The sequence below is a fragment of the Embiotoca jacksoni genome, unplaced genomic scaffold (genome assembly GCF_022577435.1).
Source record: "Embiotoca jacksoni isolate LCO1_2020_lvr unplaced genomic scaffold, fEmbJac1.0.p SCAF_15, whole genome shotgun sequence".
In the NCBI taxonomy this organism is placed as follows: Eukaryota; Metazoa; Chordata; class Actinopteri; family Embiotocidae; genus Embiotoca; species Embiotoca jacksoni.
The window spans coordinates 6,742,887-6,757,258 of record NW_027185285.1 but is presented as its reverse complement, the minus strand read 5'-3'; the positions used below and the strand labels follow the sequence as shown (position 1 = coordinate 6,757,258).

The 14,372-nt window shown below is 42.6% G+C and overlaps 1 protein-coding gene across 1 annotated transcript in view; it reads left to right on the top strand.

The window, feature by feature from the left end:
- The first annotated feature begins 800 nt into the window (after positions 1-800).
- The window catches only part of fam20ca (FAM20C golgi associated secretory pathway kinase a), a 40,594-nt gene continuing 27,022 nt past the window's right edge, over positions 801-14,372 (top strand). The window contains exons 1-3 of the mRNA XM_069149176.1: positions 801-2,251; positions 2,847-3,031; positions 7,028-7,106. Coding sequence (XP_069005277.1) covers positions 1,701-2,251; positions 2,847-3,031; positions 7,028-7,106 — 815 coding nt within the window. The 5' untranslated portion in view covers positions 801-1,700. The remainder of the gene's footprint in view (positions 2,252-2,846; positions 3,032-7,027; positions 7,107-14,372) is intronic.

Sequence of the window (14,372 nt, the reverse complement as noted above, 5' to 3'; positions counted from 1 at the left end):
ACTGACAGCACAGAAGATTGAATAGCGTCAACTGTGTTTTGTGAGGTCCCAGTGACCTTTGACCACCAAAATTGAATCAGTTCATCTTTAAGTCAGTGAAAATTGTCCCTCAAGTCATTCCTGAGATATTGTGTTCACAAGAATGGTACAAACACGACATAACCTTCCGAAAATAACATGTTCATGAGAATAGGATGGACGGATGGCACGGATGTGAGGTCACATACCTTGACCTCAGAAAACCAAAATCTAATCCTTGATACCAAATTTGAAGAAATTTTCAGCAGGTGCTCCTGAGATATTGCGTTTAAAAGTAGGCTATTGGAAGAATGGACTGACAATCCAAAAAATATGATGCCTTTGATGCTGTCGCCAGCGTAATGGCATAAGAGTTAGCACTTCTTACAAACGTGTTTCTTGTGAAGTGGCCTGCCGTTCATGACAGAAGCTCTCAGACACTTAAACAACTCACAGGTGTAAACCATTAGACCACAGAGCCCCATTCCAGATTTTGTCCAGAGAAATTCTAACTTTTGTGCCATCATAAATATTCTGTATATATGTGCAGGGTCCCGGGGACAATATATCCTCAAGGACCCTTCAGGGCCCAAAGAGCTCACTTTGAGAACCGGTAGATATTAGTGCACTTTAAAGAAGGCCGTACAGTAGACATACATTCACATTGTCCTTCACACAATACGGCCAGCACAGTGTTCCAGGTTTTGCTAACGCCCTCTGGCTGCGCACAGGAGAGTTGCAGCCTCGAAGGGTTTCAGCTCGCAGCTTTTCATCCCTGAAGCTCGCCTTTCATGTCACTAGTGCTACTTGTATGTGCAGACGCAGCCAATCTCTTCCTCATGACGCCACCGAGGCTGGGCTCAGAGGGCTTCGATCATAATATTTAACACACCCACCCTGGATGAACACTTGGATGGAAGACAGGGCAGTGTTGAGAGGACAAATCACAACCAGGATCACCGCACCTGCCTGCCAGTCCCCGATTTGACTTCAACGTTAGACAGCAGCAGCTCTGACAAGAAGCGGGGCTGCATCCAAGCAATCTGCGGATCACCTGTTATTTTTCTGGATTTTTTTTTTGTTGTTGTTGTTTTTTTTTGTTTTTCCTCCTTGGTCACAAATTCATCCTAAAGACAAGGAAGGCTGCGTTTTTGCGGACTGGGTTAGGTTACATCAATCTCGACTGTTACTTTTCCCTCGGAGGACAGTTATGACACGTTTGACATCTCACTCCGTGCTGGCAGCGATAGGAGGAGGCAGGTTTGAGGAAGAACATCGATGCCTTTAACAGGACCCCGCTGCTTTCTGATACGTCTTCTGAAAGATTGATTTGGTCTTCCGTCCTTATGACACTGTATCCTATTCAACAACGCAATGAATGAAGAGCACTTCTTGAGCTGCTGCCAGTGAAGTGTGCAGTGTTCACAATGTGTCGGTCTGTCCACCTGCCTGGGAATGAGAGATCAGGACTGGTGTAGATATTAGAGGCTGCACATATCATGGAGTTTTTAACATAGTTGTGTGCAATGATCGCAGAAAATCTCCAAACTAACATCGCCGCCTTGCCATCGCAAAACACTGTTGGACGTCAATGTCGGTGCTGTAAGGTGCGCTGCGCTTAAAGCTTAGCCTACTCTGTCAAAAAAAAAAAAAAAAATATATATATATATATATATATAAATATGATATTGTTTCGTAAATTCAGAGTGTTAATACTCATGGTGTTTTTGGTTGCGTGCACCATGCACATCATGATAGACTTGTTACCAAAACTAGAGAAGCGGGCGGCGGGAACGGACAGCGGGGACGGCGGCTGTCAGTGCGCTCACCACTCGGGCGTGGAGTCGCAGGGCTGGGGGAAGCAGCGCGCCAGGTCGGCGGCTGAAGCGGGCTGGCCTAACAAGCACACGCTGAGAATCCTGCAGGATTTCAGCAACGAGCCGAGCTCCAACCTCACATCACATTCGCTGGAAAAGATCACAGCCGCCGGGGACAAAACGGAGTCTTTCCGGCGGATGAAACCGTCGGCGGGGAAGGCGGAGGACCACAAGCCGCTCATCGGAGACGCAAGCGGGGGTCGGACCGCCTCTACCCACGGTGGCTCTCGATTGTTTGCTCTGTTTGAGCATCCTTTATACAAGGTTGACCTTCCTTCCCTCACGGACGATGACACTTTGTTTAACGTCAACACTGACATCAGGTTTTATCCACGAGCAACAGGAAACCAAGGATGGTAAGCTGATCAAAATGAATAAAACTTCAGGGTTAAAGTGGGACAGTGACAGTGAGGCTGTTTTAAACTGTTGATGGTTGAGGAGAGGCGAGTAAGAGACTTAAAGTGAAGGGAATATTACATGTTGGCTTCACAAATAAGCATGCCTTCATTTGGCTCCTTTGCTTTTAAATGGTGTTTCAATTTGGACCAAATCCTATACAATCTAATAAGGCATACAAATCATGAGACATCTATCTTTGTATCTGTCTTTTCTCTGCCCTCAGTGTCCACACATCCATTTGCTGCCTCCACCCATCTCTCCTACTGTCATGCTATCTCCTTCCCTCTTATCCGATTTATCATCGTGCTGGATTTTTTTTTTTTCATGTTCTTGGATTATCCCTTGTCAGTGAAGCTGCATTTTAACCATCTGTGATTAACATGTAGCGACCTGTGCCAATTCCTTCAGCATTAATTATATCAATACAGTTAGACTCTTTTTATACAGTTTCAGATAGAAGCAAATAATTGTCGCCAATATTCCTAACAACAATCAGCTTGCACCACAACTTCTTATTAAACCCTCTCCTCTCTCCTCCTCACTTGTTTTCAGGCACAATGAAGAGGGAAACGAAGATGAGGAGGAGTTCTCTCCAACCGCCGCGGTGACAGCAGAGTCTTACCCCAACTGGTTGCGCTTCCACATTGGGATCAACCGCTACGAGCTGTACTCCAGACACAGTCCTGTGCTGGACGCCCTCCTGAAGGACCTGGTGACACAGAGGATCACCAGTGTGGGTGAGTCAGTCAGGCACAGCAATGATACGAAAGTGTGTGTGTGTGTGTGTGTGTGTGTGTGTGTGTGTGTGTGTGTGTGTGTGTGTGTGTGTGTGTGAGAGAGGTTTAGTTAGCCTAAAGCATATTGATCATTTGCTATCCATTACATATTGGCCTGTCATGTTGTGTAGCTCCAACATCCAAACCAGCTTAAAAACCCTCCTTAACATTTTTATGATATCAATATCATGTCTCAGTGGAAGGTGTATTATCCTGCCATGTAATGCAACTTGAAGCGGATTTTCCACCCAGAAGCAGTAAAATTCTGTTGTCTAAATACAACAAAAATAATTAATATTAAAAACAAGATTCAATGAAGGCTTGGGAGCAGTATGAGCCATTAGAAATCCAAACTGTGAGCTGTGTGCATCTGGCCGAGTGCACCATGAATCACATAATGACTGTCCTTCTGTGTGTAGTATAACATGGTGTGTGCATGTGTGTGTGTGCATGTGTGTATGTGTGTTAGAAAGAGGCCATAATCACACACATCTTGTCCTTTATCTGAATTTCTGCTTATATGTGTGATATTATGAATCAGTAGTAGTTGGCTGATTTTTCATATAGATCCTAACAATCTATGTTTATCATGTGGGTGTGATGGTGTTAAAAGGAGCACGTTTGTTTCAACCACTATGTTGTTTCATGGCTGCCAAATTACTCTATCATTAATAATGGCGTATTCTGATGTTTTTGTTTCTGTAGAAATGAATTTAACACTACTTAAGTGATATTATATTATCAAAATAACAATATACATGCAGCACTTCTATTCTATCTGTCCAATCACAATATTTGAATGAGAACACGCACTGTGCCACCAAATGAAAAGTTAAACTGGAGAACCGGGGAAAAAAAACGTATTTGCCTAAAAACAACGTACTTCAAACAAACTCAAATGGACAGAATGTTTGAGAAGAATTAGCTTTTTAAAAGTCTGATTATCTAAACATTACTTTCATTCCTAAACTCCCATTACTGTCAGTGATTTGGAGAGTTTGTAACTTTGCTTTTAAGGCAGATAATAAATGAGTGCAAATTCTTTGCAAAAGTAAGTAAGCAGACAAAACACCACATGGTTGCAGCTGCTTTGTGAAATATCACGATGAAAAAAAAAGTGAGAAAAGTAAAAATATTTAAGGTGCCAAAATGCCATTAAAAATAAGTATCTTCTGCAAGTCATTTGACTATTGTCTATTGTTTATTTTAACAGATAGATCCTGCTTTTAATACTGTCACTGCTGTGGCCAAAATCAGCACCACAACAACAATTGGAGTAGTTTATCATATTTAGGACGATTATGTTTACTACAGTGTTGTTTTCTTGAAGTGAATGTTGGCTATCTGTATCTCTTTGTGCATCAGTGTTCGATTTTACTGTTTCTTACTGAAGCTTTGTCTTCAGTCTCATTGTTAGTCGTCCCTCCATCTCTTACAGGCAGCTCACAATCATTCATGCTACACATGTGAGTCTGCACTGAACACTGTGTGTGTTTCTGGTCCCTTTTGTTTATAATTTATAAATAATACTATAAGCAGCCTGTGCCCAGACACACCTGTAAAAGTACTGTCTGTCTGCAGAATATCCCAGAGCAGTGTGTGTGTGTGTGTGTGTGTGTGTGTGTGTGTGTGTGTGTGTGTGTGTGTGTGTGTGTGTGTGTACACCTGGAAGCATGCATTACAGCATTTGTGCCCCATAATTAGCACACACACTTGCTACTCATCTGACTCAGGAAAATCACAAAACAGAGACAGCATTAGAACATTTCTCACTTCAGCATTTTCTCCTCAGTAGTACCCCCCAGCCCCCACCCCCACCGCCTTTGTGTCTGTCTCTCTGTTGGGGCAGGCTGTGGCCTTTTGTTCAGTCTTCAGCTGCACTCATAAATCATACGCGCAGTACCGTGCGGTATGAATTTATCATCGCGGCACGGGAGGGGAATCTGATGGTTGGTGGGTGAGGCCTTGAGCTTTCTGAAGGGCCAGCAAAGAGGAAGGTGTAGGAGAGAAGACAGGGACATCGATTCATTTGTGGGCACTTGAAGAAACAGAGCGAGATGGATGGTTAGATCAACACAAACACATACAGTTCATTTGCACACGGTCACTAATGGGCTGTGGGAGAATCTAAAGAATGTCCAGTTGAAGTTTTTGTTGTTCATGTCATGTGTGATTGCATGTCAGCGCAGATACAAGCCACAGAAACAATCAGCCAAGCTTTGCCGAGGTTTCTCACGTGGGATTACCTTTTGTAGTTTTAGATGAGAAACCAAATTTAAAAAGGGCCAACACGGAACGGTGAATCGAGGTCAGTTCTTCAAGAATTGTGGTTTATGGGTGGAAGGTCACAGCATTAAAACATAGTTCAGTCATTTTCAATCTCTCAAAGGTTTTAGCCTGCACCAAGTTTAAAGATTACTCTGGGGCACTATCCACTTGACCTGGCTTCTACAAATCTGTCACATGTGTGGCCTAATGCTTTCACTGTATTCTGTGGCTTTAATTTCACTCACTATCCATCCTCTGTCATGAAAAAGAAAGGCGCTGAAGCTGAGGTTATGTAGGTTGTACTGTAGTGTGCAACAGTGTATGCAAAATCCAAAAGCTTTTGAAAATGAGTCACGCTAAATGGGGAGGCTTGCCACCGCTTGAATAAGATGAATTGAGACAGACAGACAGAGCATAACAGTGAGAATGCGAATACAAGGATGACAAGCACAAACAGAAAAAAGGTGTGTGTGTGTGTGTGTGTGTGTGTGTGTGTGTGTGTGTGTGTGTGTGTGTGTGTGTGTGTGTGTGTGTGTGTGTTTTGGGGGGAAGAGGGGGGGCAAACTGTGTGAGCTCTGCGAGAAACAGCAAGACAGTCAATAAAGACAAAAGACATCTCGGTGCAGGGGGTAAAGTGCAGCCAGCTACTCAGCCTGAAATCCAGTCAGTAAGTGGGTCCTCTGCAGGGGGCTCATGTTGATATTAGGGTGAGGCAGAAGGGCTGTGTTGTGTAATATGCTCAAGTTAATGCGCTGTAATAAATGGGCAAATCCCCCGAAAGCCTGTCCATTCTGACAGAAACACAAGGCCTGGCGGTCCCTTTGTTTGAGTCAGAGGAAGGCAGGGAACTCACAGCGAGTCTTCATCACCCTCTGGGAGACACTGCGGACATGACTGATAGTCAGAGACATATGCCCTGGCTCGTCTCCCCGGGTACAGGAGGTCAGTTTGTGGGAGTGAGGAGGGAAGTGGCTCCGGAAAGTCTAATGTGCACAAGAAGTCGCCAACAATGTGTTTAATCCACGTAGGGTTACAGAGAAACATCTGGTCGGAATCGGGTTTGTTACAGTATTTCGCATGTGCACACAAACACACATGGACGGAGACATAGAGTAAGTATGCTTTATCATATAGTTTAAATAGAGATACAGGCAAGAAGTGAGGGGCATCCCAGAGTCGAACCCTGGACGATGCAGCTAGCTATGTAGTATGTGCCTTAATTATTATAAACAATATGCTAAATATTATATAATTCAAGGACCTTCTGTCACTCAATCACATTTTTTTTTTCTGTTTCAAAGCAATGTGTTGCTCTAAAGATGCATACAAGAGCATAGTCATTCCCTTTCAATCAGACATATTGTTCATTTCATGTTTGGCCCTCCATCAAGCTCTAAACTCGCCCGACGCCTTTTCATGTCTCTTTTTGGTCTGTCTTACTTTTTGCACTCAGTCACACGCAGCTCCCAACTGCAGCGATTGCAAGTTGATTGTACAATGTCTCGGTAACGCGGTTCGCAGATGTGATAGCTCGATTATGCATTCATGCAAAATTACGTTTTCCAAATTGGCAAATAACGAAACAGCTGTGTATATATGTGTGAGCGTAATCATGTGTTTGTCGGTGTGTGTTTATGCTTCAAACAGTTTAGACCGTAGATCTAACATCTCGCTTGTTTTTCCTCCCAGCCATGAAATCAGGAGGCACCCAGCTGAAGCTGATCATGACTTTCCAGAACTATGGACAAGCGCTGTTCAAGCCCATGAAGTAAGTCCCACAGGAACAGGCTGCATGATAACAGTTCAACTACATTTAGATACGTCAGATATCAGGGTTGTTGTTGGAGTATCTTAATTACATAATTAAATATAAATTTCTCTGGTTTCTCAGATTTCAGGAAATCTGGATTTTCATCAGAGAAAATCTGTTTGATTTGCAATGCATACGTTTCGAGAGGGCTACACACAGTCCCATGTGGATAAGTTCCAAGCACTGCTGCTGCATCTCGCGGTTTGTTCATATACACAGCCCCTCCCCTCTGTGTGATCTTTTTCTGATGGGGAATCGTCTGTCTGCTTTTTAATTAACATCAACAGGCTTATGTGTTAATTAAAATGAGCATTGAGCCATCGTGAAGACGTCTTTGGGGAGTCATATATGCTGGCACAGGCACATTGGACTTGAAAAAGAAATACCCTCCTCCTCAGCTGTCTGAGTTTTGCCCGTTGAATTCCCATGCCAGCGTGGATAAACAGTGTCCAGGCCAACTGGGCTGCGATCAGAAGTAATTGCTCAGAGCCTGGTTTGATTGCTATGAAATGCAGAATGGTTTTCTTCATGAGAGCCCCGCTGGAAGGCTTTTGATTCTGAGAGAGAGAGAGAGAGAGGGAAGGAGAGAAAGAGGTAAAGCTCTAACTTTGACTGCATTCTTGGAAAGTTCATAATGTCATGATGGTTCTTTATTTTCAAGTGTATCGACCCCGTTACCATACAGGTCAAGGTCACATTGGTGTTTGTAGGAGTGAAGGATAAATAGTTCAGACGTGAGTGCAGCAAAAGTCTGAAAGTAAATGGTGAAATGTTGGAAAAGCTGCAAAGTGTTTTCAAAGTTAATTGACTGAATTCTTTGCTGTTCATAGTCATTATTCAGCTTCTCTTTACCTGAATACAGTGGCACTTTATCTTTTAATATTACACAGAAACAGCAGTAGTGACAGTCCACAGTTGTACATGTTTGAATAACTCATCTGTCCGTGCTCTAACTTGGCAATTCGTTTAAAGGCCAATCAGTGGCTGAGTTTTAGGACAGGAGCCCTTATTAACAGAATTAGCCTCAGAGAATATGGTTTAAACTATGGCGATCCGAGCATCTGTTATAGGTTTCATACATGCAAACCTTTCAAGCTAACAACACCTAGCAGGCCTCATCAACATAGTCATCCTGTGTCTGACAAGAGCTGAGTTGACCCTGGGTTTGTAAGTGTATATATGAATAGATATTACTGGACTAGTGATTCAGGGGCTGTTTCCAGGCAAAACAGACAACTGGACAATATGTGCACGTACATGACTATTGATGGGAGGATGGGTTAAAAGAAAACGGAGTATTTTCAGGCGTAATCAGATCCTACATCCAAGATCCTGTCATGCTGTGTCTGTTTATACGTACTTATGCTCATTTTATCAAACAGAATACAAATGGGTCTCAAATTATTAAAGGTTGTGTTCCCATGTGAAACGTCTCCATGACAGAATATATTAAATATCATTACAACTCAATAGAAACATGAAGCATACACTTATCAAAGCTGTCTATAGACCAAAACACAGAACTTAATTTGATTGTAGTAGAAGAATATGTTGCCACGTTTTTAGTGTACTTTCAGTAAGTAAAATACATAGATATAAGTATGTTGCTGTCAGAAACTGTTTTGACAGTAATTACATGTCGCTTTCTGAATTACACATTCCTGCACCTCTTTATTTAGCCTGTCATATTTTATTCAAGGTTCTTGCTTTGACTGTCAACATCATCTGTGTCCAGTGTTTACAGTTATTACACAAAAGTCCTCAGAGCGGAAATACAAAAATATCAGAGTTTTCCGAGAGACCTAATGTAGAAAAATAACCTTTGTTCTGCTTTTGTTGAAGCACGTCGTGAGGTTTTGTTCTTTCTGTCATCGCATTGATGTGTCCCACTTTTATTTTAGGAAGCGTGGTGCATTCTGGGTACAGTAGTTCAGAGAGTTCCTGCTTTTGCATTGTTTTTCTTCACCTGTCCTGTTGTGCAGCATCAAGTGGTGCTTCAGAGAGGCTTTGATGTCTCAGGTGTCCTTTGAGCCAAATGCAAATCTCTGCACTGCCACGGGCCAGGAGAGATTGCACAAGCCGACAGCTTGCCAGACACTTCCACAAGATGTTTTCTCTGTGCAGCTCTGGGAAAATGTTTGGGGTGTTCTTTTATCTGTCTAACTAACTTTATGATTGTCTTTGGTGATTTTAATTGTGAGTAGAGGATGCTAATGCAGTTTTCAAATGAGAATTTTGTTAAGTGTTTTAGGTCACAACGGCTTGTTCTCTCTTTCAAAAAAATGATCTCCTCAGATTTATTTGCAAGCCAACTGTTTACGATCCATTTCCCTCCCAAGAATTTTGATCTGACAATCAATCATGTAAAATATCTCAGTGGCAGATGCAGTAAATGATTTTCAAAAGGTCCATCCATGGTATCTACACGCCTCGAGTGAGTAAAGTGTAAGCGTAAAAAGAAAGTGGATAAATCTTAGTGGTGTTACCTCAGGGAAATCCTTCCTTTAGCAAACAAAAATACACAACATGGGAAATTCAGATGTCTGTAAGATAAAATGGTCAAAGGCTGTGTGTGGAGGAAGGAGGGGAAAGTGGCATGTGAACTAAGAGAGGTCTGATATTGGAAAACCGATGAAAAGTAGTGATAGTCCAGAGGATTCGGGAGATTTAACATTGCCAACCTGTCAAGGAACTGGGTCTTCCAGCTGGAGCCAGGTTGCAAGCCGAGTGGAAACCCTCCATGCCAGACCTCCAAATCTGTCTGGCTCATGTCCCTGGTGCCCATCCTCCCCTTTCCCAGCCAGGAGCATGGTTGTGTTGTATATACAGCACTATGATGTTCATGTCATGCCAATTGGATTTGTCAGATGGAGGGTCGGGGGTTTGAGGGAGGCGGTGTAAGCCACTGATATGCAAAGAAAGAATGCATTTGTCCACCACCTGCTGTTTGACAAGCCAGTTTCCACCTATTTTGTTGATAGTCTCACACTTAAAACGGTTTTTGCATGGCAAGAACATCAGAAATGACATTGATTGCCCCTGTTTGCTGTGTACACGCCTCAGCCAGGGTTCATTACATGTAAACACATAATGCACTGTATATAGGGCACACATGCTCATCCTTTAGCACCGTGGGGAATCTGTATATGTCCTCATCTGCATGAACGGAATCAGTGTTGACGAGCTTGGGCTCGTAGCGCTAGTAAAGCCAGTGGGGGTGGGCTGTGAAGCCTCAAAGCTGCAACACCCAAGAGGCTGTTTTGTTTTTATTGTCAACAGGCTGTTTCATCACCACATGCGCCCCTGCAGTTGGGTTATGACTGACATTTATCCATGGATCTTCTCTGTGAGTGGAGAATACTATTAGGATCGAAACCATCTAATGTCCTCTGGAGAAAAAAATCTTCCTGCTCTGGCCATTGATCTGATCATGAAAGATTAATGATTTTATTATTGATTGACATGTGTTCTTGTAAAGTGCAGGAGGGTGCTTTTCATAAAGTGTCTTTGATGGCTTGTGGGTTTTTATGGGAAGTTTGATAGTGGAGAGTTCACCAGCTGCTTATTTTCTCTACCATTTAATCTTCTTCAGCTATAGAGAGATGACAATCCTGTAAACACATTCAATGGCATGCATCTTTAGTCCAAATGACAATAAAAGCTGGTCTACGGATTGAATTGTCCCAATCTTTCACACACGCAGCGATGATCATGAATGGAGACCAGATGGAATTCAAAGAGAGAAGAAAAATAATGCCCTCGCATTATGTAGAGAAGCCAAATCACACTGAGTTCGAGAAGATTCGTCCTGATCCAGACAACCTTAAATACATGTGGCGTGAATGCGTATGCATGCATAAACACATATAAAACAAGTGCATGGATGTAATTATGAACATGCAAGGCACGCGCTGCACAACACACAGACACCCCTACTCAATTCATCACCACGGCTTAACTGACATCCTTTTCTCAATTTTAATGCCTGGAAGGCAGAAAGTATTGTTAGATCACATGATTCTTTTGGTTTTTCTTCTTAAGTGGTCACTCTCTTAACAGTATTTCCCTTAAGAGTTCCCATGAGGGCCATAGGAATGCTGCTGGCTCTCATAAGTTGGACACACTTTTGAGAGGTGCTGTCTGAGCTCATCTTTGGATGTGCACAAACACAGATGAGGCATGTTACTACAGACAGCTGTTCGCACAGCTGCAACGCACACATATACATAAACGCACAAGCTGCAAAGAGAAGGGCTCTGTGGGGGTTATGGAGTTTGTGCACCCTTGGCTGGTACTGGAAAATGTGTGAGCAGCGAGCCAAGCCGCAGCTGTAGCGACTCACTCAGAGCAGTGGGTATATTACACAGGAGGTGATGACTGCGAGTCCCCACTTTGCCTGCTTACACAAAAGAAAACCAATTCATTCACTCCCGACCACTCACCATTTAACACTCCCCAAATGATTTGCGCTGTGACAAGTCAAAAAGCCTTGAAGCGCGTAAAGAGACTTTAAATGTGATGAAACGTCAAATCTTTTCACATTAACATCCTCGTCGTCAAGTCCACCATGAAGTTTTCTGCACTGATCATGACCTCGATCTGGCATATTATGAAAAGCTTCAGCTGAGTTGTCACATCTATCTTTTCACTTGCTGATAGGTTACGTAAATCCTGGCTGCATGATTTTGTGGCTTCACCAGCCCGTCGGTTTGAAGGGTGCTTGGCAGGGAGAGATTCCTCAGGATTTTAGCAGCCCCTGCTGCACCATCTCTGCTGCCAGGGGACAAGCACAGTGGCTCAGGATACCAAGCGATTTGTCTGACCTGGCTGCGGAAATCAATGACAATCTGTAGAGAGCAGGTGTGGTTTGTTCATGAGTGGGCAGAGATAGAGGAGGCTATAAATTTCAAGTGAAGTATGTGTGCGTGTGTGTGTGTGTGTGTGTGTGTGTGTGTGTGTGTGTGTGTGTGTGTGTGTGTGTGTGTGTGTGTGTGTGTGTGTGTGTGTGTGTGTGATTTGAAATGTGTCCTTAACTTGTCAGTGCTTTTTGATTCCCCTTGTGTGTCGTCACTTCAGGGCACATATCTCAGTGTTTCATTCTGTGTGTCTACGGTATTGTTTGACCGGTTTTCCTCATTATCAGATAAGCATGTGTGTAGGAGGAAATACAATGAATCATGTAAAAATGATGAGGGAAAAATCTGTTTGCATTCTTCTTCATAGATGTAGACAAAAGATACAGTTTAACGTTGCCTAACAGTGTTGTTCAACATTTCCCCATGAAACCAAGCGACAGTTTCAATGTGTTGACATCTATGTTGGGGTTAGTCATCACTTTTTTTCCTCTGAAATGTTGCGAAACTTGTTATTTATTTCAAAAGGTTACATGTGAAATGGAGGTGGTCAGCTGTGTGAGGACAGGACTAGCTTTAGAAATAGATTTTAAAAACACTTCTGTACTTGGAGTGCTTGATGATAAAAAATAAAAAAAAATAAAAAAGGATAAATGTGGGGATGGAAATCACTTCCCAATTTGCAATGTATTTCTTATCAGACATAATCAATTGAGGCCAAATCTTTGGTTATGGTTAGTTTATGGCAGGGGTCTCCAACCTTTTTTCCTCTGAGAGCTACTAATGTAGCTTTCAGACACTTTAACATTTGTTCACATAACTGAGCTCACCAAATCAGCTGAATAAACTTGTTTTATGTGAACAACACCTGAATTTAACGCACACATACTCAACCAGTAGCTGGTTGGAGACCCGTGGTTGATGGTTTAGCTGGACAGCATCCCCTGGAATTGCATCCATATTGGATGGCCTTCTTTTTTTAGACATGTCCACAGCCTTTTCCTAGGCTTACCATACTTTAATTGTCATGTACGTATGTTGTACTCAATGAAAGATTAAAAGACATTAGCATCGGATATTAAAGCAATAAAGTCATTGAGCAAAATGCAAGGTTTTCGTATGATTGTCTGTTGTCTACATTCATATGGTGAGAAGGTTGATTGGCAGCAGTAGTACTCTGAGGATGACTCATTAAAGCTATCTTGGCTGTATGAGACTAACATTCTGATTTATAACAGTGAATTGTAGCAAAAATAACAGTTATTTTTTTTCTGATATGTCACATAATGTGTTTTTTGTTAAAAGTGGAGAGAATCAAACAGAGAAACACACAAGGCAAAGACTACATCTGCAAGCATTATCTGCTGTGTTTTTTCCTGTCTTCTACATTTTATTGTCTCTCTAGCACACACTAACACACACACTCACACACACACACACACACACACACACACACACACACACACACACACACACACACACATTGTTCCGGTGTCAGGCGATCACAACATCTGTTTCTCATGCTGCTTTGTACTTTCAGCCAAGCAGCCAGAGAGGGCCAGGCCCAGCAGCTCCTCTTTAGGCTCTGAGCACCACCGACTCCCTCTGTAGGTCTTTAAGATTAATTTGGCTCTTAAGCTGTTCTAATGTGGCTGAGGATTGCTCTCATCTTACACAACCTCTTTCTTCTCTGTCCCTCTCCACGCTCCTCTTTCATCTCCACTCCTTCTTCTTCTCCTGCATTTGTTCCATTAGACTTTTGTGTAGTCCAAGCTCCAGGCGGATACTGCTGTAAAGTCAGTATTTTCAGCACAGCTTTCAAGTGTGTGTACAAGTTTCCAATATTTCTTCTTTTGCCCTCACTTGCTGCTCTCTCAGTCATATTTTACCTTTTTAAGGTATCCATGTAAACAAAGTCTCATAATGAATTTCTCAATCTTGCAGCTACACACTGTGATGCTGTGCATTATGTGTATGTGTTTAAACTTCAAGTGTGTGTGTTCAGTGCAGTCAGTGTGTGGGAGCTGTGATGTGTTGACCTCTTGTAGGCGGTGAGATGAGCCGGTTAATTAGTGCTGTGCAGTCATGAAACCAGCTGCATTCAGTGGTTTGTCACATCTGCCTATTCATCAACACACACACACACACACACACACACACACACACACACACACACACACACACACACACACACACACACACACAATTTGAGTTAGCTTTGTCAAGTCTTTAACAAAGTCCACTGCAGAATTTCAGTGGGGAATATTATAATTGAAGTGTCAATCATTTATATGTGTTCTGCTTATTATCTAATTATGTCTCTTCATTAAAGAGTGTGTTTGGGTGCAGTGACACTTTTGGGTGTTCTGAA